Below are 25,719 nucleotides of genomic sequence, written 5' to 3'. Positions count from 1 at the left end.
CTTCTCACTTTGAGCTGGTTTCAGTTTCAACATACTGGTAGCTACGTCTCATTATAAAAAAATTAAGATTTTTTTTTTTAGATGTCAATACAACATGTTTCGGATTTTTAAAAATATAATCGTTTAAGGTCATATTTCGAGAAAATTGTCGATCTGTTGTTCTGTTCTATTATTAGGCTGTTCACAATTCAAAGTGAAAATCGCGCGCTCTCGGACGGAGGCGGCTGGAAAACAAGGGAGCGGTAGTCTGGGAGGCGGCGGACTGACGTCAATCACGTCGCTAGAGAAGGTGATTCCTTACTGAAGTGCAGAAGACCAAGCACATACTATTGCAGCACTTTGTCGTTGAGATACATTTTGACTGGTATATTTACCTATATTTCAACTATTTACAATGGACGCGAACACTTGCAACATTCAGGTTCTTCTGCAAGCTGCTGAATTCTTGGAGAGAAGAGAACGAGGTAACGTAAGGTTTCTGTTCCGTCTGTCAACTTCACTTGTCAACCAGCTGGGGTACAATAACGAAATGTACACAAATAGCGATTATCTATTAATTAACTGCAAATATCTGACATACATTGTGCATGTTACGGTTAAGATCGTTACTAGTCAGTAATAAATCGATGCAATAAGCAGTTATGGGAGCCTAGGTTTTATTCGGCGCTTCATATCTGACTCTGTGACCTAGATACGGGACTCATCATTGTACACAAAGGCGCCAAGTCTGGAGCGGTTTGAAAATATAGCCAGAACAGCGACAGAATTTATGAATGACAATGAATGAACTAATAAAGATTTTGCAATTCCAGCAGTTGTTCTTTGTAGCCAACTGGCACGATTAACCAAAATAGCCCATGTTGATGTAATGTGATACAATTGCGTGATCGCGCCAAAACCCCCGAAAAACAGAACGTCAGCAGCATCTGTGTCTGACACTTGGATGGAAGAATAGAACAGAATGCACCCGGCTTTCTTTCTTCTGCACAATAGCCAGCCGCCTAAAATTGATCTTTTGTGTGTTTGCAATCACAGCTATTTCCTCACTTTACCTGTTTATTGAGTGTTGTTCAATATCCCATGTAGCAGTTAAGTTCTGGGGACTCGCCGGTATATTTGTCATCTGAAACATCCTACAATTTTGCAGCGCCTTCAGAAAGTATTCAATACCTCTTGACTTATTCCACATTTTGTTGTGTTTACAGCCCTGAACTCTAAATGGATAAAAACAATTATTTCACCAATCTACACACAATACCCCATAATGAAAAAGTCAAAACATTTAGAAATGTTAGCAAATTTATTGAAAATTAAATACAGAAATATCTAATTTACATAAGTATTCACACCTCTGAGTCGATTCTTTGTAGAATAACCTTTGGCAGCGATTACAGTTGTGAGTCTTGCCGAATCTCTAAAACAGACTGTGAATTACACCGTGACATTCTAGGGTCTCTATTGGCAGCATGTGCCTGCACAATTATCTTTATGGACCTAATAATAAAGACGTCATTTAACTGTAAAAATGAATGACCTTTTAATGTGGCATGAACACAACCAGTCATGATGTTTCCATCTGATAGTCAAACAAATCACTTGACAAAGTAGGCTACCTGTCCACTCCAAAATCATTCCAGCATCTAGCTGTAGGCTAGTTGACTAGTGATATTGGTGTCTAGCTGTAGACTAGTTGTCTAGTGATATTGGTGTCTAGCTAGCTGTAGGCTAGTTGTCTAGTGATATTGGTGTCTAGTGATATTGGTGTCTAGCTGTAGGCTAGTTGTCTAGTGATATTGGTGTCTAGCTGTAGACTAGTTGTCTAGTGGTATTGGTGTCTAGCTGTAGGCTAGTTGTCTAGTGATATTGGTGTCTAGCTGTAGGCTAGTTGTCTAGTGATATTGGTGTCTAGCTGTAGACTAGTTGTCTAGTGATATTGGTGTAGCTGTAGGCTAGTTGTCTAGTGATATTGGTGTCTAGCTGTAGGCTAGTTGTCTAGTGATATTGGTGTCTAGCTGTAGACTAGTTGTCTAGTGATATTGGTGTCTAGCTGTAGGCTAGTTGTCTAGTGATATTGGTGTCTAGCTGTAGGCTAGTTGTCTAGTGATATTGGTGTCTAGCTGTAGGCTAGTTGTCTAGTGATATTGGTGTAGCTGTAGGCTAGTTGTCTAGTGATATTGGTGTCTAGCTGTAGGCTAGTTGTCTAGTGATATTGGTGTCTAGCTGTAGGCTAGTTGTCTAGTGATATTGGTGTCTAGCTGTAGGCTAGTTGTCTAGTGATATTGGTGTCTAGCTGTAGGCTAGTTGTCTAGTGATATTGGTGTCTAGCTGTAGGCTAGTTGTCTAGTGATATTGGTGTCTAGCTGTAGGTTAGTTGTCTAGTGATATTGGTGTCTAGTGATATTGGTGTCTAGCTGTTGGCTAGTTGTCTAGTGATATTGGTGTAGCTGTAGACTAGTTGTCTAGTGATATTGGTGTCTAGCTGTAGACTAGTTGTCTAGTGATATTGGTGTCTAGCTGTAGGCTAGTTGTCTAGTGATATTGGTGTCTAGCTGTAGGCTAGTTGTCTAGTGATATTGGTGTCTAGCTGTTGGCTAGGTGTCTGGTGATATGGGTGTAGCTGTTGGCTAGTTGTCTAGTGATATTGGTGTCTAGTGATATTGGTGTCTAGTGATATTGGTGTCTAGCTGTTGGCTAGTTGTCTAGTGATATTGGTGTAGCTGTTGGCTAGTTGTCTAGTGATATTGGTGTCTAGCTGTAGGCTAGTTGTCTGGTGATATGGGTGTAGCTGTTGGCTAGTTGTCTAGTGATATTGGTGTCTAGCTGTAGGCTAGTTGTCTAGTGATGTTGGTGTCTAGCTGTAGGCTAGTTGTCTAGTGATATTGGTGTCTGGTGATATGGGTGTAGCTGTTGGCTAGTTGTCTAGTGATATTGGTGTCTAGCTGTAGGCTAGTTGTCTAGTGATGTTGGTGTCTAGTGATATTGGTGTCTAGCTGTTGGCTAGTTGTCTAGTGATATTGGTGTCTAGCTGTAGGCTAGTTGTCTAGTGATATTGGTGTAGCTGTAGGCTAGTTGTCTAGTGATATTGGTGTCTAGCTAGCTGTAGGCTAGTTGTCTAGTGATATTGGTGTCTAGCTGTTGGTTAGTTGTCTAGTGATATTGGTGTCTAGTGATATTGGTGTCTAGCTGTTGGCTAGTTGTCTAGTGATATTGGTGTAGCTGTAGGCTAGTTGTCTAGTGATATTGGTGTCTAGCTAGCTGTAGGCTAGTTGTCTAGTGATATTGGTGTCTAGCTGTAGGCTAGTTGTCTAGTGATATTGGTGTCTAGTGATATTGGTGTCTAGCTGTTGGCTAGTTGTCTAGTGATATTGGTGTCTAGCTGTAGGCTAGTTGTCTAGTGATATTGGTGTCTAGTGATATTGGTAACTAGCTGTAGGCTAGTTGTCTAGTGATATTGGTGTCTAGTGATATTGGTAACTAGCTGTAGGCTAGTTGTCTAGTGATATTGGTGTCTAGCTGTAGGTTAGTTGTCTAGTGATATTGGTAACTAGCTGTAGGCTAGGTGTCTGGTGATATGGGTGTCTAGCTGTAGGCTAGTTGTCTAGTGATATTGGTGTCTAGCTGTAGGCTAGTTGTCTAGTGATATTGGTGTAGCTGTTGGCTAGTTGTCTAGTGATATTGGTGTCTAGCTGTAGGCTAGTTGTCTAGTGATATTGGTGTCTAGCTGTAGGCTAGTTGTCTAGTGATATTGGTGTCTAGCTGTAGGCTAGTTGTCTAGTGATGTTGGTGTCTAGCTGTAGGCTAGTTGTCTAGTGATATTGGTGTCTGGTGATATGGGTGTAGCTGTTGGCTAGTTGTCTAGTGATATTGGTGTCTAGCTGTAGGCTAGTTGTCTAGTGATGTTGGTGTCTAGCTGTAGGCTAGTTGTCTAGTGATATTGGTGTCTAGTGATATTGGTGTCTAGCTGTAGGCTAGTTGTCTAGTGATATTGGTGTCTAGCTGTAGGCTAGTTGTCTAGTGATATTGGTGTAGCTGTAGGCTAGTTGTCTAGTGATATTGGTGTCTAGCTAGCTGTAGGCTAGTTGTCTAGTGATATTGGTGTCTAGCTGTAGGTTAGTTGTCTAGTGATATTGGTGTCTAGTGATATTGGTGTCTAGCTGTTGGCTAGTTGTCTAGTGATATTGGTGTAGCTGTAGGCTAGTTGTCTAGTGATATTGGTGTCTAGCTAGCTGTAGGCTAGTTGTCTAGTGATATTGGTGTCTAGCTGTAGGCTAGTTGTCTAGTGATATTGGTGTCTAGCTGATATTGGTGTCTAGCTGTTGGCTAGTTGTCTAGTGATATTGGTGTCTAGCTGTAGGCTAGTTGTCTAGTGATATTGGTGTCTAGTGATATTGGTAACTAGCTGTAGGCTAGTTGTCTAGTGATATTGGTGTCTAGTGATATTGGTAACTAGCTGTAGGCTAGTTGTCTAGTGATATTGGTGTCTAGCTGTAGGCTAGTTGTCTAGTGATATTGGTGTCTAGCTGTAGGCTAGTTGTCTAGTGATATTGGTGTCTAGCTGTAGGCTAGTTGTCTAGTGATATTGGTGTCTAGTGATATTGGTGTCTAGCTGTAGGCTAGTTGTCTAGTGATATTGGTGTCTAGCTGTAGGCTAGTTGTCTAGTGATATTGGTGTCTAGTGATATTGGTGTCTAGCTGTAGGCTAGTTGTCTAGTGATATTGGTGTCTAGCTGTAGGCTAGTTGTCTAGTGATATTGGTGTCTAGTGATATTGGTGTCTAGCTGTAGGCTAGTTGTCTAGTGATATTGGTGTCTAGTGATATTGGTGTCTAGCTGTAGGCTAGTTGTCTAGTGATATTGGTGTCTAGCTGTAGGCTAGTTGTCTAGTGATATTGGTGTCTAGTGATATTGGTGTCTAGCTGTAGGCTAGTTGTCTAGTGATATTGGTGTCTAGCTGTAGGCTAGTTGTCTAGTGATATTGGTGTCTAGCTGTAGGCTAGTTGTCTAGTGATATTGGTGTCTAGCTAGCTGTAGGCTAGTTGTCTAGTGATATTGGTGTCTAGCTGTAGGCTAGTTGTCTAGTGATATTGGTGTAGCTGTAGGCTAGTTGTCTAGTGATATTGGTGTCTAGCTGTAGGTTAGTTGTCTAGTGATATTGGTGTCTAGTGATATTGGTGTCTAGCTGTAGGCTAGTTGTCTAGTGATATTGGTGTCTAGCTGTAGGCTAGTTGTCTAGTGATATTGGTGTCTAGCTAGCTGTAGGCTAGTTGTCTAGTGATATTGGTGTCTAGCTGTAGGCTAGTTGTCTAGTGATATTGGTGTCTAGTGATATTGGTGTCTAGCTGTTGGCTAGTTGTCTAGTGATATTGGTGTCTAGCTGTAGGCTAGTTGTCTAGTGATATTGGTGTCTAGTGATATTGGTAACTAGCTGTAGGCTAGTTGTCTAGTGATATTGGTATTGTCTAGCTGTAGGTTAGTTGTCTAGTGATATTGGTAACTAGCTGTAGGCTAGTTGTCTAGTGATATGGGTGTCTAGCTGTAGGCTAGTTGTCTAGTGATATTGGTGTCTAGTGATATTGGTGTCTAGCTGTAGGCTAGTTGTCTAGTGATATTGGTGTCTAGCTGTAGGCTAGTTGTCTAGTGATATTGGTGTCTAGTGATATTGGTGTCTAGCTGTAGGCTAGTTGTCTAGTGATATTGGTGTCTAGCTGTAGGCTAGTTGTCTAGTGATATTGGTCTAGCTGTAGGCTAGTTGTCTAGTGATATTGGTGTCTAGCTGTAGGCTAGTTGTCTAGTGATATTGGTGTCTAGCTGTAGGCTAGTTGTCTAGTGATATTGGTGTCTAGCTGTAGGCTAGTTGTCTAGTGATATTGGTGTCTAGCTGTAGGCTAGTTGTCTAGTGATATTGGTGTCTAGTGATATTGGTGTCTAGCTGTTGGCTAGTTGTCTAGTGATATTGGTGTCTAGTGATATTGGTGTAGCTGTAGGCTAGTTGTCTAGTGATATTGGTGTCTAGCTGTAGGCTAGTTGTCTAGTGATATTGGTGTAGCTGTAGGCTAGTTGTCTAGTGATATTGGTGTCTAGCTAGCTGTAGGCTAGTTGTCTAGTGATATTGGTGTCTAGCTGTAGGCTAGTTGTCTAGTGATATTGGTGTCTAGCTGTAGGCTAGTTGTCTAGTGATATTGGTGTCTAGTGATATTGGTAACTAGCTGTAGGCTAGTTGTCTAGTGATATTGGTGTCTAGCTGTAGGCTAGTTGTCTAGTGATATTGGTGTCTAGCTGTAGGCTAGTTGTCTAGTGATATTGGTTTCTAGCTGTAGGCTAGTTGTCTAGTGATATTGGTGTCTAGCTGAAGGCTAGTTGGCTAGTGATATTGGTGTCTAGCTGTAGGCTAGTTGTCTAGTGATATTGGTGTCTAGCGATATTGGTGTCTAGCTGTTAGCTAGTTGTCTAGTGATATTGGTGTCTAGCGATATTGGTAACTAGCTGTAGGCTAGTTGTCTAGTGATATTGGTGTCTAGCTGTAGGCTAGTTGTCTAGTGATATTGGTTTCTAGCTGTAGGCTAGTTGTCTAGTGATATTGGTCTAGCTGTAGGCTAGTTGTCTAGTGATATTGGTCTAGCTGTAGGCTAGTTGTCTAGTGATATTGCTGTCTAGCTGTAGGCTAGTTGTCTAGTGATATTGGTGTCTAGCTGAAGGCTAGTTGTCTAGTGATATTGGTGTAGCTGTAGGCTAGTTGTCTAGTGATATTGGTGTCTAGCTGTAGACTAGTTGTCTAGTGATATTGGTGTCTAGCTGTAGGCTAGTTGTCTAGTGATATTGGTTTCTAGCTGTAGGCTAGTTGTCTAGTGATATTGGTTTCTAGCTGTAGGCTAGTTGTCTAGTGATATGGGTGTAGCTGTTGGCTAGTTGTCTAGTGATATTGGTGTCTAGTGATATTGGTGTCTAGTGATATTGGTGTCTAGCTGTAGGCTAGTTGTCTAGTGATATTGGTGTCTAGCTGAAGGCTAGTTGTCTAGTGATATTGGTGTCTAGCTGAAGGCTAGTTGTCTAGTGATATTGCTGTCTAGCTGAAGGCTAGTTGTCTAGTGATATTGCTGTCTAGCTGTAGGCTAGTTGTCTAGTGATATTGGTGTCTAGCTGTAGACTAGTTGTCTAGTGATATTGGTGTAGCTGTAGGCTAGTTGTCTAGTGATATTGGTGTCTAGCTGAAGGCTAGTTGTCTAGTGATATTGCTGTCTAGCTGTAGGCTAGTTGTCTAGTGATATTGGTGTCTAGCTGTAGGCTAGTTGTCTAGTGATATTGGTTTCTAGCTGTAGGCTAGTTGTCTAGTGATATTGGTCTAGCTGTAGGCTAGTTGTCTAGTGATATTGCTGTCTAGCTGTAGGCTAGTTGTCTAGTGATATTGGTGTCTAGCTGAAGGCTAGTTGTCTAGTGATATTGCTGTCTAGCTGTAGACTAGTTGTCTAGTGATATTGGTGTCTAGCTGTAGGCTAGTTGTCTAGTGATATTGGTTTCTAGCTGTAGGCTAGTTGTCTAGTGATATTGGTCTAGCTGTAGGCTAGTTGTCTAGTGATATTGGTGTCTAGCTGTAGGCTAGTTGTCTAGTGATATTGGTCTAGCTGTAGGCTAGTTGTCTAGTGATATTGGTTTCTAGCTGTAGGCTAGTTGTCTAGTGATATTGGTGTCTAGCTGTAGACTAGTTGTCTAGTGATATTGGTCTAGCTGTAGGCTAGTTGTCTAGTGATATTGGTGTCTAGCTGTAGGCTAGTTGTCTAGTGATATTGGTCTAGCTGTAGGCTAGTTGTCTAGTGATATTGGTTTCTAGCTGTAGGCTAGTTGTCTAGTGATATTGGTGTCTAGCTGTAGACTAGTTGTCTAGTGATATTGGTGTAGCTGTAGGCTAGTTGTCTAGTGATATTGGTGTAGCTGTAGGCTAGTTGTCTAGTGATATTGGTGTAGCTGTAGGCTAGTTGTCTAGTGATATTGGTGTAGCTGTAGGCTAGTTGTCTAGTGATATTGGTGTCTAGCTGTAGGCTAGTTGTCTAGTGATATTGGTGTCTAGCTGTAGGCTAGTTGTCTAGTGATATTGGTGTCTAGCTGTAGGCTAGTTGTCTAGTGATATTGGTGTCTAGCTGTAGGCTAGTTGTCTAGTGATATTGGTGTCTAGCTGTAGGCTAGTTGTCTAGTGATATTGGTGTCTAGCTGTAGACTAGTTGTCTAGTGATATTGGTATCTAGCTGTAGACTAGTTGTCTAGTGATATTGGTGTCTAGCTGAAGGCTAGTTGTCTAGTGATATTGGTGTCTAGCTGTAGGCTAGTTGTCTAGTGATATTGGTGTCTAGCTGTAGACTAGTTGTCTAGTGATATTGGTGTCTAGCTGTAGGCTAGTTGTCTAGTGATATTGGTGTCTAGTGATATTGGTGTCTAGCTGTAGGCTAGTTGTCTAGTGGTATTGGTGTCTAGCTGTAGGCTAGTTGTCTAGTGGTATTGGTGTCTAGCTGTAGGCTAGTTGTCTAGTGGTATTGGTGTCTAGCTGTAGGCTAGTTGTCTAGTGGTATTGGTGTCTAGCTGTAGGCTAGTTGTCTAGTGATATTGGTGTCTAGCTGTAGGCTAGTTGTCTAGTGGTATGTGGTGTGCTAGCTGTATGGCTTAGGTGTCTAGTGATATTGGTGTCTAGCTGTAGACTGCAGTTGTCTAGTGGTATTGGTGTCTAGCTGTAGGCTAGTTGTCTAGTGATATTGGTGTCTAGCTGTAGGCTAGTTGTCTAGTGATATTGGTGTCTAGCTGTAGGCTAGTTGTCTAGTGATATTGGTGTCTAGCTGTAGGCTAGTTGTCTGGTGATATTGGTGTCTAGCTGAAGGCTAGTTGTCTAGTGATATTGCTGTCTAGCTGTAGACTAGTTGTCTAGTGATATTGGTGTCTAGCTGTAGGCTAGTTGTCTAGTGATATTGGTGTCTAGTGATATTGGTGTCTAGCTGTTGGCTAGTTGTCTAGTGATATTGGTGTAGCTGTAGGCTAGTTGTCTAGTGATATTGGTGTCTAGCTAGCTGTAGGCTAGTTGTCTAGTGATATTGGTGTCTAGCTGTAGGCTAGTTGTCTGGTGATATTGGTGTCTAGCTGTAGACTAGGTGTCTAGTGATATTGGTGTCTAGCTGTAGACTAGTTGTCTAGTGATATTGGTGTAGCTGTAGGCTAGTTGTCTAGTGATATTGGTGTCTAGCTGAAGGCTAGTTGTCTAGTGATATTGGTGTCTAGCTGTTGGCTAGTTGTCTGGTTATATTGGTGTCTAGCTGTAGGCTAGTTATCTAGTGATATTGTTGACCATCATCAGCTGATCCAGGAAATAAAACAAATACTGATAGAAAATTTAAAAAAGTTAAATAAGTGAATTACTTCTTGTGGCCACGGATTTCACAGAGAACACCAATACCCACGATGCACCTGTAAAAACAATGAGCGCTCTAAACAGCTGACTGACAAAAGCAGACAGTGATGCATCAATGTATAAATCTAATGCATTGGAATAAAGGCTTTTTTAAATTTTTTTATCAAGGACACATGGCAAACAAATAGAGAAAATGAGGAAGTACACAGGGATATCTATGCTTTTATAGGAGCTCAGCTGAGGCCGAAATTCAGCACTACTGAGTGCAGTACCGTTCGTCAACAAGAAGATGGTTTGTGCAGCCACATAGAAATAAATGGTTTAAACCAAGACACAGAGGTGTTACTTTCAATTGGAAGCTTGTATTTTCATATTTACCACTGTAAAACATATTTACCACTGTCATATTTACCACTGTAAAACTTATTTACCACTGTCATATTTACCACTGTAAAACATATTTACCACTGTCATATTTACCACTGTAAAACTTATTTACCACTGTCATATTTACCACTGTAAAACATATTTACCACTGTCATATTTACCACTGTAAAACTTATTTACCACTGTCATATTTACCACTGTAAAACTTATTTACCACTGTCATATTTACCACTGTAAAACTTATTTACCACTGTCATATTTACCACTGTAAAACTTATTTACCACTGTTATATTTACCACCGTAAAACATATTTACCACTGCATTTTAAACAATAGGAGAATGGTTAAATGTCATTATTTAGGGACCATCCCCAAAGTTAGACTTTTGTTGGATTCAGGGGAGTCCCCCCTGGCTGCCCCGTCATTTGCACCCTGCTCTAACAGCTTCCCACACCAGGATTGTGCAACATTTCCCCATTTATTCTTTTTTTAATTCTTCAAGCTCCGTCAAGTTGGTTGTTGATCATTGCTACACAACCATTTACAAAGTCTTGCCATAGTTTTCAAGTTGATTTAAGTCAAAACTGTAACTCGGGCCACTCGGGAACATTCACAGTCTTCAGTGTAGATTTGGCCTTGTGTTGTAGGTTGTTGTCCTGCTGAACGGTGGAAACCGAAGCAGGTTTTCCTCTACGATGTTGTGTTTTTGCTCTATTCCATTTACTTTTGATAAGTATATTTAAAAACAAATACTTTAAGACTTCTGCTCGAGTAGTATTTTACTAGGTGTCTTTCCATTTTTCTGGGGGGGGGGGGGGGGTGTATTGATACACCATCCAAAGTGTAATAAATACCTTAACCATGCTCAAAGCCAAAGGGTCTGTGTTTTTAATATATTTTTACCCATCTGACAATAGGTGCCCTTCTTTGCGAGGCAGTGGAAAACCTCCCTGGTCTTTGTGGTTGAATCTGTGTTTGAAATTCACTGCTCAAACTGAGGGACTTTACAGATAATGTGTGGGGTACAGAGATGAGGTAGTCATTCAAAAAAATCATGTTAAACACTATTATTGCACACAGAGTGAGTCCATGTAACTTATTATGTGACTTGTTAAGCACATTTTTACTCCAGAACTTGTTTAGGATCCTTACCATAACAAAAGAGGCTGAATACTTATTGACTAAAGACATTTCAGATTTTCACTTTTGTAAACATTTCAAAAAACATAAATATACTTTGACATTATGGCGTATTGTATGTAGGCCAGTGACACAAACATCTACATTTAATCCATTTTAAATTCAGCCTGTAACACAACACGAGGTGGACAACGTCTAGGGTGTGAATACTTTCTGAAGGCTCTGTCAATTAAAACTTGTCCTTTCGTTCTTTTCTGTCCAGAGGCAGAACATGACTATACAACAGGCAAACGCCTAACATTGAACTTTGTGTTTACAATCACATTGATTTGTTCATTTTGCCTGTCATTGATTTCCCAAGGCAATAGTCTGTGAAAACATAAGTTTAGTTGCAACCCAAAGTAAGGACTTTATGTCACAACGTCCCATTGAAACGATTCTCTCTCTCTCTCTCTCTCTCTCTCTCTCTCTCTCTCTCTCTCTCTCTCTCTCTCTCTCTCTCTCTTCTCTCTTCTCTCTTCTCTCTTCTCTCTTCTCTCTCTCTCCAGAGGCAGAGCATGGCTATGCATCAGTGTTGCCCCTCTACAGTCCAGGGGACTCTGATAAGAAGAGGAAGCAGAAGAACAAGAAGCTGCAGGCTGCCGGTAGCAACAGGTGATTATATAACTCTCTAACTGACTAGTCTGTCTGACAGCTAGCTAGGGACGGGGTGTGACTCTCTAACTGACTAGTCTGTCTGACAGCTAGCTAGGGACGGGGTGTGGCTCTCTGAAACTACTAGTCTGTCTGACAGCTAGCTAGGGACGGGATGTGACTCTCTGAAACTACTAGTCTGTCTGACAGCTAGCTAGGGACGGGATGTGACTCTCTGAAACTACTAGTCTGTCTGACAGCTAGCTAGGGACGGGATGTGGCTCTCTGAAACTACTAGTCTGTCTGACAGCTAGCTAGGGACGGGGTGTGACTCTCTGAAACTACTAGTCTGTCTGACAGCTAGCTAGGGACGGGGTGTGACTCTCTGAAACTACTAGTCTGTCTGACAGCTAGCTAGGGACGGGATGTGACTCTCTAACTGACTAGTCTGTCTGACAGCTAGCTAGGGACGGGGTATGGCTCTCTGAAACTACTAGTCTGTCTGACAGCTAGCTAGGGACGGGATGTGACTCTCTGAAACTACTAGTCTGTCTGACAGCTAGCTAGGGACGGGGTGTGACTCTGAAACTACTAGTCTGTCTGTCTGACAGCTAGCTAGGGACGGGGTGTGACTCTCTGAAACTACTAGTCTGTCTGACAGCTAGCTAGGGACGGGGTGTGACTCTCTGAAACTACTAGTCTGTCTGACAGCTAGCTAGGGACGGGGTGTGGCTCTCTGAAACTACTAGTCTGTCTGACAGCTAGCTAGGGACGGGATGTGACTCTCTGAAACTACTAGTCTGTCTGTCTGACAGCTAGCTAGGGCCGGGGTGTGGATCTCTGAAACTACTAGTCTGTTTGTCTGACAGCTAGCTAAGGACGGGATGTGACTCTCTAACTGACTAGTCTGTCTGACAGCTAGCTAGGGCCGGGGTGTGGCTCTCTGAAACTACTAGTCTGTTTGTCTGACAGCTAGCTAGGGACGGGATGTGACTCTCTAACTGACTAGTCTGTCTGACAGCTAGCTAGGGACGGGGTGTTGCTCTCTAACTGACTAGTCTGTCTGACAGCTAGCTAGGGACGGGATGTGACTCTCTGAAACTACTAGTCTGTCTGACAGCTAGCTAGGGACGGGGTGTGACTCTCTGAAACTACTAGTCTGTCTGACAGCTAGCTAGGGACGGGGTGTGGCTCTCTGAAACTACTAGTCTGTCTGACAGCTAGCTAGGGACGGGGTGTGACTCTCTGAAACTACTAGTCTGTCTGACAGCTAGCTAGGGACGGGGTGTGACTCTCTGAAACTACTAGTCTGTCTGACAGCTAGCTAGGGACGGGGTGTGGCTCTCTGAAACTACTAGTCTGTCTGACAGCTAGCTAGGGACGGGGTGTGGCTCTCTGAAACTACTAGTCTGTCTGACAGCTAGCTAGGGACGGGGTGTGACTCTCTGAAACTACTAGTCTGTCTGACAGCTAGCTAGGGACGGGGTGTGGCTCTCTGAAACTACTAGTCTGTCTGACAGCTAGCTAGGGACGGGGTGTGGCTGTAGTCAGCATTTGGTTGCACTGAAGAATGTGTGCTGACTAGTCTACTTTTTATTGTTAAAATGATATGTTATGAATCTGAAATACGTAACAATGACTTTATGCTTTAGTGCTTTATAAACTCACTAATAATGAATTGTGCTTTCTATGTCCACAGGACAGTCCATAATGAGTTGGAGAAGCACAGGTAAAGAACCATTCTATCAGTCATGTGACATTCTACCTTTGGCAACCACTGTGTAGATTTCCATCAGTACATTTTCTAATTATAATAGTAACAACACAGGCATAAAACATGAAAGATACCTGTTAAAAGAGCCACTGAACACACAGATTGACAAGCGTGTTTTTCTGTTGTTCATTAGAAGAAGAAAAATTTCAGCGCTTGGAGGTGTGTTTCCTGTCAGATTCTGCGTTTGGTTAATGATGTTCCAGTCGAACTGAATAGAGGTTCACCCCATGTTAGTGGGCAAATGGACATCGTCAAATCAAAACCCAACCTTCACTTCCTTGTTGTGACGCACAGATGTTCCAAACGTAGTTTTAGATGACTGACTTTTTAAAATGTATTTAGTTCTTATTTTAATTTTAAAAAATGACCTTTTCTCCCCAATTTCATGGTATCTAGTTGGTAGTTACAGTCTTGTCCCATCGCTGCAACTCCCGTACGGACTCGGGAGAGGCAAAGGTCGAGAGCCGTGCGTCCTCCGAAACACAACCCTGCCAAGCCGCACTGCTTCTTGACACAATGGCCACTTAACCCAGAAGCCAGCCGCACCAATGTGTCGGAGGAAACGCCGTACACCTGGCGACCGTGTCAGCGTGCACTGTGCCTGGCCTGCCACAGGAGTCGCTAGTGCGCGATGGGACAGGAACATCCCTGCTGGCCAAACCCTCCCCTAACCCGGACGACGTTGGGCCAATTGTGCGCCGTCCCATGGATCTCCCGGTCACGGCCGGCTGCGACAGAGTCTGGACTCGAACCAGGATCTCTAGTGGCACAGCTAGCACTGCGCCACTCGAGAGGCAGATAATGACTTTATGACCAAAATTATCCTATTTACACTTTGTAGTCAATTTTGACACAATAATAACTGTCTGTGACTCATATCGATGCCACACGCCGTTTCAAAGGGATTCGTTGCTTTTTAAAGGCAGCCACTCCTTAACATCTTATTTCATTTCATCTTTAAGTGCAACTGGGCTTGAGTTTATTAAATAAAGTAAGTAGCCTTGTCTGAGCCAGAACGGCCCATAGGGCAGGAGTCCATCTCCTGTTTCTGTAGAGTGAACCAGAACGGCCCATAGGGCAGGAGTCCATCTCCTGTTTCTGTAGAGTGAACCAGAACGGCCCATAGGGCAGGAGTCCATCTCCTGTTTCTGTACAGTGAACCAGAACGGCCCATAGGGCAGGAGTCCATCTCCTGTTTCTGTAGAGTGAACCAGAACGGCCCATAGGGCAGGAGTCCATCTCCTGTTTCTGTAGAGGGAACCAGAACGGCCCATAGGGCAGGAGTCCATCTCCTGTTTCCTGAACAGTGAACCAGACGGCCCATAGGGCAGGAGTCCATCTCCTGTTTCTGTAGAGTGAACCAGAACGGCCCATAGGGCAGGAGTCCATCTCCTGTTTCTGTACAGTGAACCAGAACGGCCCATAGGGCAGGAGACCATCTCCTGTTTCTGTAGAGTGAACCAGAACGGCCCATAGGGCAGGAGTCCATCTCCTGTTTCTGTAGAGTGAACCAGAACGGCCCATAGGGCAGGAGTCCATCTCCTGTTTCTGTAGAGTGAACCAGAACGGCCCATAGGGCAGGAGTCCATCTCCTGTTTCTGTAGAGTGAACCAGAACGGCCCACAGGGCAGGAGTCCATCTCCTGTTTCTGTAGAGTGAACCAGAACGGCCCATAGGGCAGGAGTCCATCTCCTGTTTCTGTAGAGTGAACCAGAACGGCCCATAGGGCAGGAGTCCATCTCCTGTTTCTGTAGAGTGAACCAGAACGGCCCATAGGGCAGGAGTCCATCTCCTGTTTCTGTAGAGTGAACCAGAACGGCCCATAGGGCAGGAGTCCATCTCCTGTTTCTGGAGAGTGAACCAGAACGGCCCATAGGGCAGGAGTCCATCTCCTGTTTCTGTAGAGTGAACCAGAACGGCCCATAGGGCAGGAGTCCATCTCCTGTTTCTGGAGAGTGAACCAGAACGGCCCATAGGGCAGGAGTCCATCTCCTGTTTCTGTAGAGTGAACCAGAACGGCCCATAAGGCAGGAGTCCATCTCCTGTTTCTGTAGAGTGAACCAGAACGGCCCATAGGGCAGGAGTCTATCTACTGTTTCTGGAGAGTGATGCAGCTTAATGTACAGTACACCCCCTGGACAGGGCGCTAGTCTATGGCAGGGTCTAGTTCATGAATAGTTATATAACTGTAACAGACGTGCTCAGTTGAGACATTGTTTCATTGTGTTGTTGTAACAGACGTGCTCAGTTGAGGCATTGTTTCATTGTGTTGTTGTAACAGACGTGCTCAGTTGAGACATTGTTTCATTGTGTTGTTGTAACAGACGTGCTCAGTTGAGACATTGTTTCATTGTGTTGTTGTCACAGACGTGCTCAGTTGAGGCATTGTTTCATTGTGTTGTTGTCACAGACGTGCTCAGTTGAGACATTGTTTCATTGTGTTGTTGTAACAGACGTGCTCAGTTGAGACATTGTTTCATTGTGTTGTTGTAACAGACGTGCTCAGTTGAGACATTGTTTCATTGTGTTGTTGTCACAGACGTGCTCAGTTGAGGCATTGTTTCATTGTGTTGTTGTAACAGACGTGCTCAGTTGAGACATTGTTTCATTGTGTTGTTGTAACAGACGTGCTCAGTTGAGGCATTGTTTCATTGTGTTGTTGTAACAGACGTGCTCAGTTGAGGCATTGTTTCATTGTGTTGTTGTAACAGACGTGCTCAGTTGAGGCATTGTTTCATTGTGTTGTTGTAACAGACGTGCTCAGTTGAGACATTGTTTCATTGTGTTGTTGTAACAGACGTGCTCAGTTGAGACATTGTTTCATTGTGTTGTTGTAACAGACGTGCTCAGTTGAGGCATTGTTCCATTGTGTTGTTGTCACAGACGTGCTCAGTTGAGGCATTGTTTCATTGTGTTGTTGTAACAGACGTGCTCAGTTGAGGCACCACCTGGAACAGTTGAAGCAGCAGGTTCCTCAGTTGTCTGACTCCATGAGAAACACCACCCTGAACCTGCTGAGACGGGCTGAGACACACATCAAGGTGAGATGAACACACAGCTAAACCCTACCCACTACCCTAACCCCTACCCTAAACACTACCCTAAACCCTACCCACTACCCTAAACCCTACCCACTACCCCTAAACCCTACCCTAACCCTACCCACTACCCTAAACCCTACCCACTACCCGACCAACTACCCTAAACCCTAAACCCTACCCACTACACCAAACCCTAACCACTACCCTAAACCCTACCCACTACCCTAAACCCTACCCACTACCCTACCCACTACCCTAAACCCTACCCACTACCCTAAAACCTACCCCTAAACACTACCCACTACCCTAAACCCTAACCATTACCCTAAAACCTACTCACTACCCTAAACCCTAACCCTAAACACTACCCTAAAACCTACTCACTACCCTAAACCCTAACCCTACCCACTACCCTAAACCCTACCCTACCCACTACCCTAAACCCTACCCTAAACCCTACCCACTACCCTAAACCCTACCCTAACCCTAAACACTACCCTAAACCCTACCCACTACCCTAAACCCTAACCATTACCCTAAACTCTACCCCCTACCCTAACCCTAAACACTACCCTAAACCCTAACCACTACCCTCTATCCATTACCCTAAACACTACCCTGAACCCTAACCACTACCCTGAACCCTACCCACTACCCAAAACATTACCCACTACCCTAAACCCTAACCACTACCCTAAACACTACCCTTAACCCTAACCACTACCCTAAACACTACCCTTAACCCTACCCACCACCCTGAACCCTAACCACTACACTGCCCTAAATCCTACCCACTACCCTAAACCCTAAACACTACCCTTAACCCTACCCACTACCCTACCCACTACCCTAAACCCTACCCACTACCCTAAAACCTACCCCTAAACACTACCCACTACCCTAAAACCTACTCACTACCCTAAACCCTAACCCTAAACACTACCCTAAACCCTACCCACTACCCTAACCACTACCCTAAACCCTACCCTACCCTAAACCCTACCCTACCCACTACCCTAAACCCTAACCATTACCCTAAACCCTACCCACTACCCTAAACCCTACCCTAACCCTAAACACTACCCTAAACCCTACCCACTACCCTAAACCCTACCCTAACCCTACCCACTACCCTAAACCCTACCCTAACCCTAAACACTACCCTAACCCTACCCACTACCCAAAACATTACCCACTACCCTAAACCCTAACCACTACCCTAAACACTACCCTTAACCCTAACCACTACCCTAAACACTACCCTTAACCCTAACCACTACACTGCCCTAAATACTACCCTAAACCCTAAACACTACCCTTAACCCTACCCACCACCCTGAACCCTAACCACTACACTGCCCTAAATCCTACCCACTACCCTAAACACTACCCTTAACCCTACCCACTACCCTAACCACTACCCTGAACCCTACCCACTACCCTGAACCCTACCCACCACCCTGAACCCTACCCACCACGCTGAACCCTAACCAACACCCTGAACCCTACCCACCACGCTGAACCCTAACCAACACCCTGAACCCTACCCACCACGCTGAACCCTAACCAACACCCTGAACCCTACCCACCACGCTGAACCCTAACCAACACCCTGAACCCTACCCACCACCCTGAACCCTAACCACCACCCTAAACCCTACCCACCACCCTGAACCCTACCCACCACCCTAAACCCTACCCACCACCCTGAACCCTAACCAACACCCTGAACCCTACCCACCACCCTGAACCCTAACCACCACCCTGAACCCTATCCACCACCCTAAACCCTACCCACCACCCTGAACCCTAACCACTACCCTGAACCCTGAACCCTAACCACTACCCTGAACCCTACCCACCACCCTGAACCCTACCCACCACCCTGAACCCTACCCACCACCCTGAACCCTACCCACCACCCTGAACCCTACCCACCACCCTTAACCCTACCCACCACCCTGAACCCTGAACCCTAACCACTACCCTGAACCCTACCCACCACCCTGAACCCTAACCACTACCCTAAACCCTACCCACCACCCTGAACCCTGAACCCTACCCACCACCCTGAACCCTACCCACCACCCTAAACCCTAACCACTACCCTGAACCCTACCCACCACCCTGAACCCTAACCACTACCCTAAACCCTACCCACCACCCTGAACCCTAACCACTACCCTGAACCCTACCCACCACCCTGAACCCTACCCACCACCCTGAACCCTAACCACTATCCTGAACCCTACCCACCACCCTGAACCCTACCCACCACCCTGAACCCTACCCACCACTCTAAACCCTACCCACCACCCTGAACCCTACCCACCACCCTGAACCCTAACCACTACCCTGAACCCTACCCACCACCCTGAACCCTAACCACTACCCTAAACCCTACCCACCACCCTGAACCCTAAACCCTACCCACCACCCTTAACCCTACCCACCACCCTGAACCCTACCCTAAACCCTACCCACCACCCTGAACCCTACCCACCACCCTAAACCCTACCCACCACCCTAAACCCTACCCTAAACCCTACCCACCACCCTAAACCCTACCCACCACCCTGAACCCTAAACCCAACCCTAAACCCTACCCACCACCCTGAACCCTACCCACCACCCTAAACCCTACCCACCACCCTGAACCCTAAACCCTACCCACCACCCTGAACCCTAACCACTACCCTTAAAGGGATACTTAGGGATTCTGACGATGAGGCCCTTTATCTACTTCCCCAGAGTCATGGATGATCTCATGGACACCATTTTCACATCTCTGTCCAGTATGAAGGAAGTTGGAGGTAGTTTCACAGGGCCAATGCTAACTAGCGTTAGCGCAATGACTGGAAGTCTATGGCTATCTGCTAGCATTCTCTCTCTCTCTCTCTCTCTCTCTCTCTCTCTCTCTCTCTCTCTCTCTCTCTCTCTCTCTCTCTCATATCTCTCTCATCTCTCTCCTCTCTCATCTCTCTCTCTCTCTCAATTCAATTTCTGTTCAATTCAAGGGGCTTTATTGGCATGGGAAACATGTATTAACATTGCCAAAGCAAGTGAGGTAGATAATATACAAAAGTGAAATTAACAATCTCTCTCTCTCTGTCTCTCTCTCTCTCTCTCTGTCTCTCTCTCTCTCTCTCATATCTCTCTCTCTCTCCTCTCTCATATCTCTCCTCTCTCCCCTCTCTCCTCTCTCTCCTCTCTCTCCTCTCTCTCCTCTCTCTCTCTCTCTCTCCTCCTCTCCCCTCTCTATCTCTCCTCTCTCCTTCCCCCCATCAGAAGCTGCAGGAGCAGGATGAACGTGCGGAGCAGTTAAAGGGTCGTCTGCGTTGGGAGCAGAGTGAGCTGAGGGTGAGGCTGGAACAGCTACAGGGCCCTGGGGGTCTGACTGGTCTGGGGGGTCTGACTGGTCTGGGGGGTCTGACTGGTCTGGGGGGTCTGACTGGTCTGGGGGGTCTGACTGGTCTGGGCCTGGGGGGTCTGACTGGTCTGGGCCTGGGGGGTCTCACTGGTCTGGGCCTGGGAGGAACAGGAGTGGTCTCAGAGAGGATGAGGAACGACAGCCTGGGATCAGCAGCCATGTCCTCTTCGGAGAGATCTGACTCTGACAGAGGTGAGTCTCTCAGTTGTCACAGCTCTCTCCTCCAATCACAGCTCTCTTACCCATGTTTAGTAACCAATCACAGCTCTCTTATCCATGTTTAGTATCTCTCTAAACGTAACCTGGGGATATCCATTTGTTAGGGAGTACATCTTCTCAGGGATATGAGATGGTCTCTGTCCCAGCTGTTCTCTGTGTTCAGTGTTCTCTTCTCAGGGATATGAGATGGTCTCTGTCCCAGCTGTTCTCTGTGTTCAGTGTTCTCTTCTCAGGGATATGAGATGGTCTCTGTCCCAGCTGTTCTCTGTGTTCAGTGTTCTCTTCTCAGGGATATGAGATGGTCTCTGTCTCAGCTGTTCTCTGTGTTCAGTGTTCTCTTCTCAGGGATATGAGATGGTCTCTGTCCCAGCTGTTCTCTGTGTTCAGTGTTCTCTTCTCAGGGATATGAGATGGTCTCTGTCCCAGCTGTTCTCTGTGTTCAGTGTTCTCTTCTCAGGGATATGAGATGGTCTCTGTCTCAGCTGTTCTCTGTGTTCAGTGTTCTCTTCTCAGGGATATGAGATGGTCTCTGTCTCAGCTGTTCTCTGTGTTCAGTGTTCTCTTCTCAGGGATATGAGATGGTCTCTGTCCCAGCTGTTCTCCATGTTCAGTGTTCTCTTCTCAGGGATATGAGATGGTCTCTGTCCCAGCTGTTCTCTGTGTTCAGTGTTCTCTTCTCAGGGATATGAGATGGTCTCAGCTCTTCTCTGTGTTCAGTGTTCTCTTCTCAGGGATATGAGATGGTCTCTGTCCCAGCTGTTCTCTGTCTTCAGTGTTCTCTTCTCAGGGATATGAGATGGTCTCTGTCCCAGCTGTTCTCCATGTTCAGTGTTCTCTTCTCAGGGATATGAGATGGTCTCTGTCTCAGCTGTTCTCTGTCTTCAGTGTTCTCTTCTCAGGGATATGAGATGGTCTCTGTCCCAGCTGTTCTCCATGTTCAGTGTTCTCTTCTCAGGGATATGAGATGGTCTCTGTCACAGCTGTTCTCCATGTTCAGTGTTCTCTTCTCAGGGATATGAGATGGTCTCTGTCCCAGCTGTTCTCTGTGTTCAGTGTTCTCTTCTCAGGGATATGAGATGGTCTCTGTCCCAGCTGTTCTCTGTGTTCAGTGTTCTCTTCTCAGGGATATGAGATGGTCTCTGTCCCAGCTGTTCTCCATGTTCAGTGTTCTCTTCTCAGGGATATGAGATGGTCTCTGTCCCAGCTGTTCTCTGTGTTCAGTGTTCTCTTCTCAGGGATATGAGATGGTCTCTGTCCCAGCTGTTCTCTGTGTTCAGTGTTCTCTTCTCAGGGATATGAGATGGTCTCTGTCTCAGCTGTTCTCCATGTTCAGTGTTCTCTTCTCAGGGATATGAGATGGTCTCTGTCCCAGCTGTTCTCTGTGTTCAGTGTTCTCTTCTCAGGGATATGAGATGGTCTCTGTCACAGCTGTTCTCTGTGTTCAGTGTTCTCTTCTCAGGGATATGAGATGGTCTCTGTCCCAGCTGTTCTCTGTGTTCAGTGTTCTCTTCTCAGGGATATGAGATGGTCTCTGTCCCAGCTGTTCTCCATGTTCAGTGTTCTCTTCTCAGGGATATGAGATGGTCTCTGTCACAGCTGTTCTCCATGTTCAGTGTTCTCTTCTCAGGGATATGAGATGGTCTCTGTCACAGCTGTTCTCCATGTTCAGTGTTCTCTTCTCAGGGATATGAGATGGTCTCTGTCCCAGCTGTTCTCTGTGTTCAGTGTTCTCTTCTCAGGGATATGAGATGGTCTCTGTCTCAGCTGTTCTCTGTCTTCAGTGTTCTCTTCTCAGGGATATGAGATGGTCTCTGTCTCAGCTGTTCTCCATGTTCAGTGTTCTCTTCTCAGGGATATGAGATGGTCTCTGTCACAGCTGTTCTCTGTGTTCAGTGTTCTCTTCTCAGGGATATGAGATGGTCTCTGTCACAGCTGTTCTCCATGTTCAGTGTTCTCTTCTCAGGGATATGAGATGGTCTCTGTCACAGCTGTTCTCTGTGTTCAGTGTTCTCTTCTCAGGGATATGAGATGGTCTCTGTCCCAGCTGTTCTCTGTGTTCAGTGTTCTCTTCTCAGGGATATGAGATGGTCTCTGTCTCAGCTGTTCTCTGTCTTCAGTGTTCTCTTCTCAGGGATATGAGATGGTCTCTGTCACAGCTGTTCTCCATGTTCAGTGTTCTCTTCTCAGGGATATGAGATGGTCTCTGTCTCAGCTGTTCTCTGTCTTCAGTGTTCTCTTCTCAGGGATATGAGATGGTCTCTGTCTCAGCTGTTCTCCATGTTCAGTGTTCTCTTCTCAGGGATATGAGATGGTCTCTGTCTCAGCTGTTCTCTGTCTTCAGTGTTCTCTTCTCAGGGATATGAGATGGTCTCTGTCCCAGCTGTTCTCTGTGTTCAGTGTTCTCTTCTCAGGGATATGAGATGGTCTCTGTCTCAGCTGTTCTCTGTGTTCAGTGTTCTCTTCTCAGGGATATGAGATGGTCTCTGTCCCAGCTGTTCTCTGTGTTCAGTGTTCTCTTCTCAGGGATATGAGATGGTCTCTGTCCCAGCTGTTCTCTGTGTTCAGTGTTCTCTTCTCAGGGATATGAGATGGTCTCTGTCCCAGCTGTTCTCCATGTTCAGTGTTCTCTTCTCAGGGATATGAGATGGTCTCTGTCCCAGCTGTTCTCTGTGTTCAGTGTTCTCTTCTCAGGGATATGAGATGGTCTCTGTCCCAGCTGTTCTCTGTGTTCAGTGTTCTCTTCTCAGGGATATGAGATGGTCTCTGTCCCAGCTGTTCTCTGTGTTCAGTGTTCTCTTCTCAGGGATATGAGATGGTCTCTGTCTCAGCTGTTCTCTGTCTTCAGTGTTCTCTTCTCAGGGATATGAGATGGTCTCTGTCCCAGCTGTTCTCTGTGTTCAGTGTTCTCTTCTCAGGGATATGAGATGGTCTCTGTCTCAGCTGTTCTCTGTGTTCAGTGTTCTCTTCTCAGGGATATGAGATGGTCTCTGTCCCAGCTGTTCTCTGTGTTCAGTGTTCTCTTCTCAGGGATATGAGATGGTCTCTGTCCCAGCTGTTCTCTGTGTTCAGTGTTCTCTTCTCAGGGATATGAGATGGTCTCTGTCCCAGCTGTTCTCTGTGTTCAGTGTTCTCTTCTCAGGGATATGAGATGGTCTCTGTCTCAGCTGTTCTCTGTGTTCAGTGTTCTCTTCTCAGGGATATGAGATGGTCTCTGTCTCAGCTGTTCTCTGTGTTCAGTGTTCTCTTCTCAGGGATATGAGATGGTCTCTGTCCCAGCTGTTCTCTGTGTTCAGTGTTCTCTTCTCAGGGATATGAGATGGTCTCAGCTCTTCTCTGTGTTCAGTGTTCTCTTCTCAGGGATATGAGATGGTCTCTGTCACAGCTGTTCTCTGTGTTCAGTGTTCTCTTCTCAGGGATATGAGATGGTCTCTGTCTCAGCTGTTCTCTGTGTTCAGTGTTCTCTTCTCAGGGATATGAGATGGTCTCTGTCCCAGCTGTTCTCTGTGTTCAGTGTTCTCTTCTCAGGGATATGAGATGGTCTCAGCTCTTCTCTGTGTTCAGTGTTCTCTTCTCAGGGATATGAGATGGTCTCGGTCCCAGCTGTTCTCTGTGTTCAGTGTTCTCTTCTCAGGGATATGAGATGGTCTCTGTCCCAGCTGTTCTCTGTGTTCAGTGTTCTCTTCTCAGGGATATGAGATGGTCTCTGTCACAGCTGTTCTCTGTGTTCAGTGTTCTCTTCTCAGGGATATGAGATGGTCTCGGTCCCGGCTCTTCTCCGTGTTCATCTCCATTTTCAAGTGTTAGGGAAGTAGGTCTACAACTTCAGGTTTTGTCGACCGAAGTGTCCGGAGGTGTTCATGTCCGCTTAATGTTTCATATCAGAGAAATACGGTGTCTTAAGTACAACTAAAACACACATTGATTTTAACCAGAAGATTTTAGGAGAAATTTGAGTCTGCGATTGAACAGATTTTATTCCCCCCCCGCCCCACCCAGTCATATTTGACAGATTATAGATTGTCTTTGATAACCTGAGATGTGTTGTTTTTTTGTTGTTTGTTTTTTGCAGAAGACGTGGAGGTTGATGTGGAGAGTATAGTGTTTGACTGTCTGGACTCTGATGGACTGGGGACGGTCCCTCACACAGGCACAGATCACTGTTACTCCAGCAGCCCCGCCTGGGCCGGGCTATGACCTACCTACCGCTGTATACAACACACACACCTCTGGACGGACACACCGGCGTCTTACGTCAGATAGTGCGGCGATTCCCACCGTCGGATTTTAAAGGGACGAGCGTCTCGTTGGAGTGACGCCACCTGACGTAAGACAATGGGGACACAAAGGAGGAAAAACATTCCAAATAAGACAAACATTACCGTACAGGAACAGGACAGCTGGAACAACCTCAACATTACCGTACAGGAACAGGACAGCTGGAACAACCTCAACAACATTACTGTACAGGAACAGGACAGCTGGAACAACCTCAACAACATTACCGTACAGGAACAGGACAGCTGGAACAACCTCAACAACATTACTGTACAGGAACAGGACAGCTGGAACAACCTCAACAACATTACTGTACAGGAACAGGACAGCTGGAACAACCTCAACAACATTACTGTACAGGAACAGGACAGCTGGAACAACCTCAACAACATTACTGTACAGGAACAGGACAGCTGGAACAACCTCAACATTACTGTACAGGAACAGAACAGCTGGAACAACCTCAACAACATTACCGTACAGGAACAGGACAGCTGGAACAACCTCAACATTACTGTACAGGAACAGGACAGCTGGAACAACCTCAACATTACTGTACAGGAACAGAACAGCTGGAACAACCTCAACAACATTACCGTACAGGAACAGGACAGCTGGAACAACCTCAACAACATTACTGTACAGGAACAGGACAGCTGGAACAACCTCAACAACATTACCGTACAGGAACAGGACAGCTGGAACAACCTCAACATTACTGTACAGGAACAGGACAGCTGGAACAACCTCAACAACATTACTGTACAGGAACAGGACAGCTGGAACAACCTCAACATTACCGTACAGGAACAGGACAAGGTGGACTACATACAACAGCAACTGGGGAAAAGTGATCACTTTTCAAAAATGTTTTATTTGATCTAACTTCTCATTCAGCTCTGACTTACTGTGAGCTGAATCTGTTTTTAAAATATATATTTTGCTCAAATCTCTGAGCAGGTTTGTATCTTAGTCTGACCTCTTAAACAGCATCCACTCAAGGACAATCCAACCATCATTTGGTAGGTGCTTCTATTTGTCCTATTTCACACCCGTGTGTATTTTAAGCATGTGTGAATTGGAAATGTGTTTTGTTTCCATGTCCCAACTCTCCCCCTGAGACGCCTTCAGAGTCACTGCCTGGGTTAGCCATTACCATTAGGGTGAAGTGCCTTGCTCAAGGGCATATCGGCAGATTTTTCTTGACCTTGTCTGCTTGGAGATTCAAACTAGCATCCTTTCGGGTTACTGGCCCGACACGCTAACCGCTAGGCTAGCTGCCGTTGTATGAACGGCGGTAGGAATCACTTTCTTTACCACGGTATCATTGACTTCAAATAGAAACAACAGGGTAGTATTCATTAGAAAACATACCGAAACAAGGAGAGACTACCTGTCCAATAAGAAAAGCTCTGGTTTTGTTTTCCGTTGCAAAA

General features: G+C 45.3%; 1 protein-coding gene and 1 long non-coding RNA gene across 2 annotated transcripts; one reads left to right on the top strand and one right to left on the bottom strand.

Moving 5' to 3' along the window:
- Positions 1–259: 259 nt before the first annotated feature.
- mxd3 (MAX dimerization protein 3) lies at positions 260–24,672 on the top strand. Its single transcript, XM_071412058.1, has 6 exons — positions 260–464; positions 11,460–11,565; positions 13,244–13,273; positions 16,245–16,359; positions 19,648–19,981; positions 24,078–24,672. The coding sequence occupies exons 1-6, from the start codon at positions 395–397 to the stop codon at positions 24,200–24,202; spliced, it is 780 nt and encodes a 259-aa protein (XP_071268159.1). The 5' UTR covers positions 260–394; the 3' UTR covers positions 24,203–24,672.
- On the bottom strand, positions 24,583–25,079 carry LOC139581839 (uncharacterized). Its single transcript, XR_011676291.1, has 4 exons — positions 25,031–25,079; positions 24,866–24,991; positions 24,746–24,787; positions 24,583–24,706 (listed from the first exon to the last, which is right to left on the bottom strand). It is a non-coding gene; the product is annotated as an uncharacterized lncRNA (long non-coding RNA).
- Positions 25,080–25,719: the final 640 nt, after the last annotated feature.

Source organism: Salvelinus alpinus, chromosome 7, assembly GCF_045679555.1.
Source record: "Salvelinus alpinus chromosome 7, SLU_Salpinus.1, whole genome shotgun sequence".
Taxonomy (NCBI): domain Eukaryota; kingdom Metazoa; phylum Chordata; class Actinopteri; order Salmoniformes; family Salmonidae; genus Salvelinus; species Salvelinus alpinus.
Note: the sequence above shows the minus strand (reverse complement) of the source record. Positions and strands in the feature narration are given on the sequence as shown.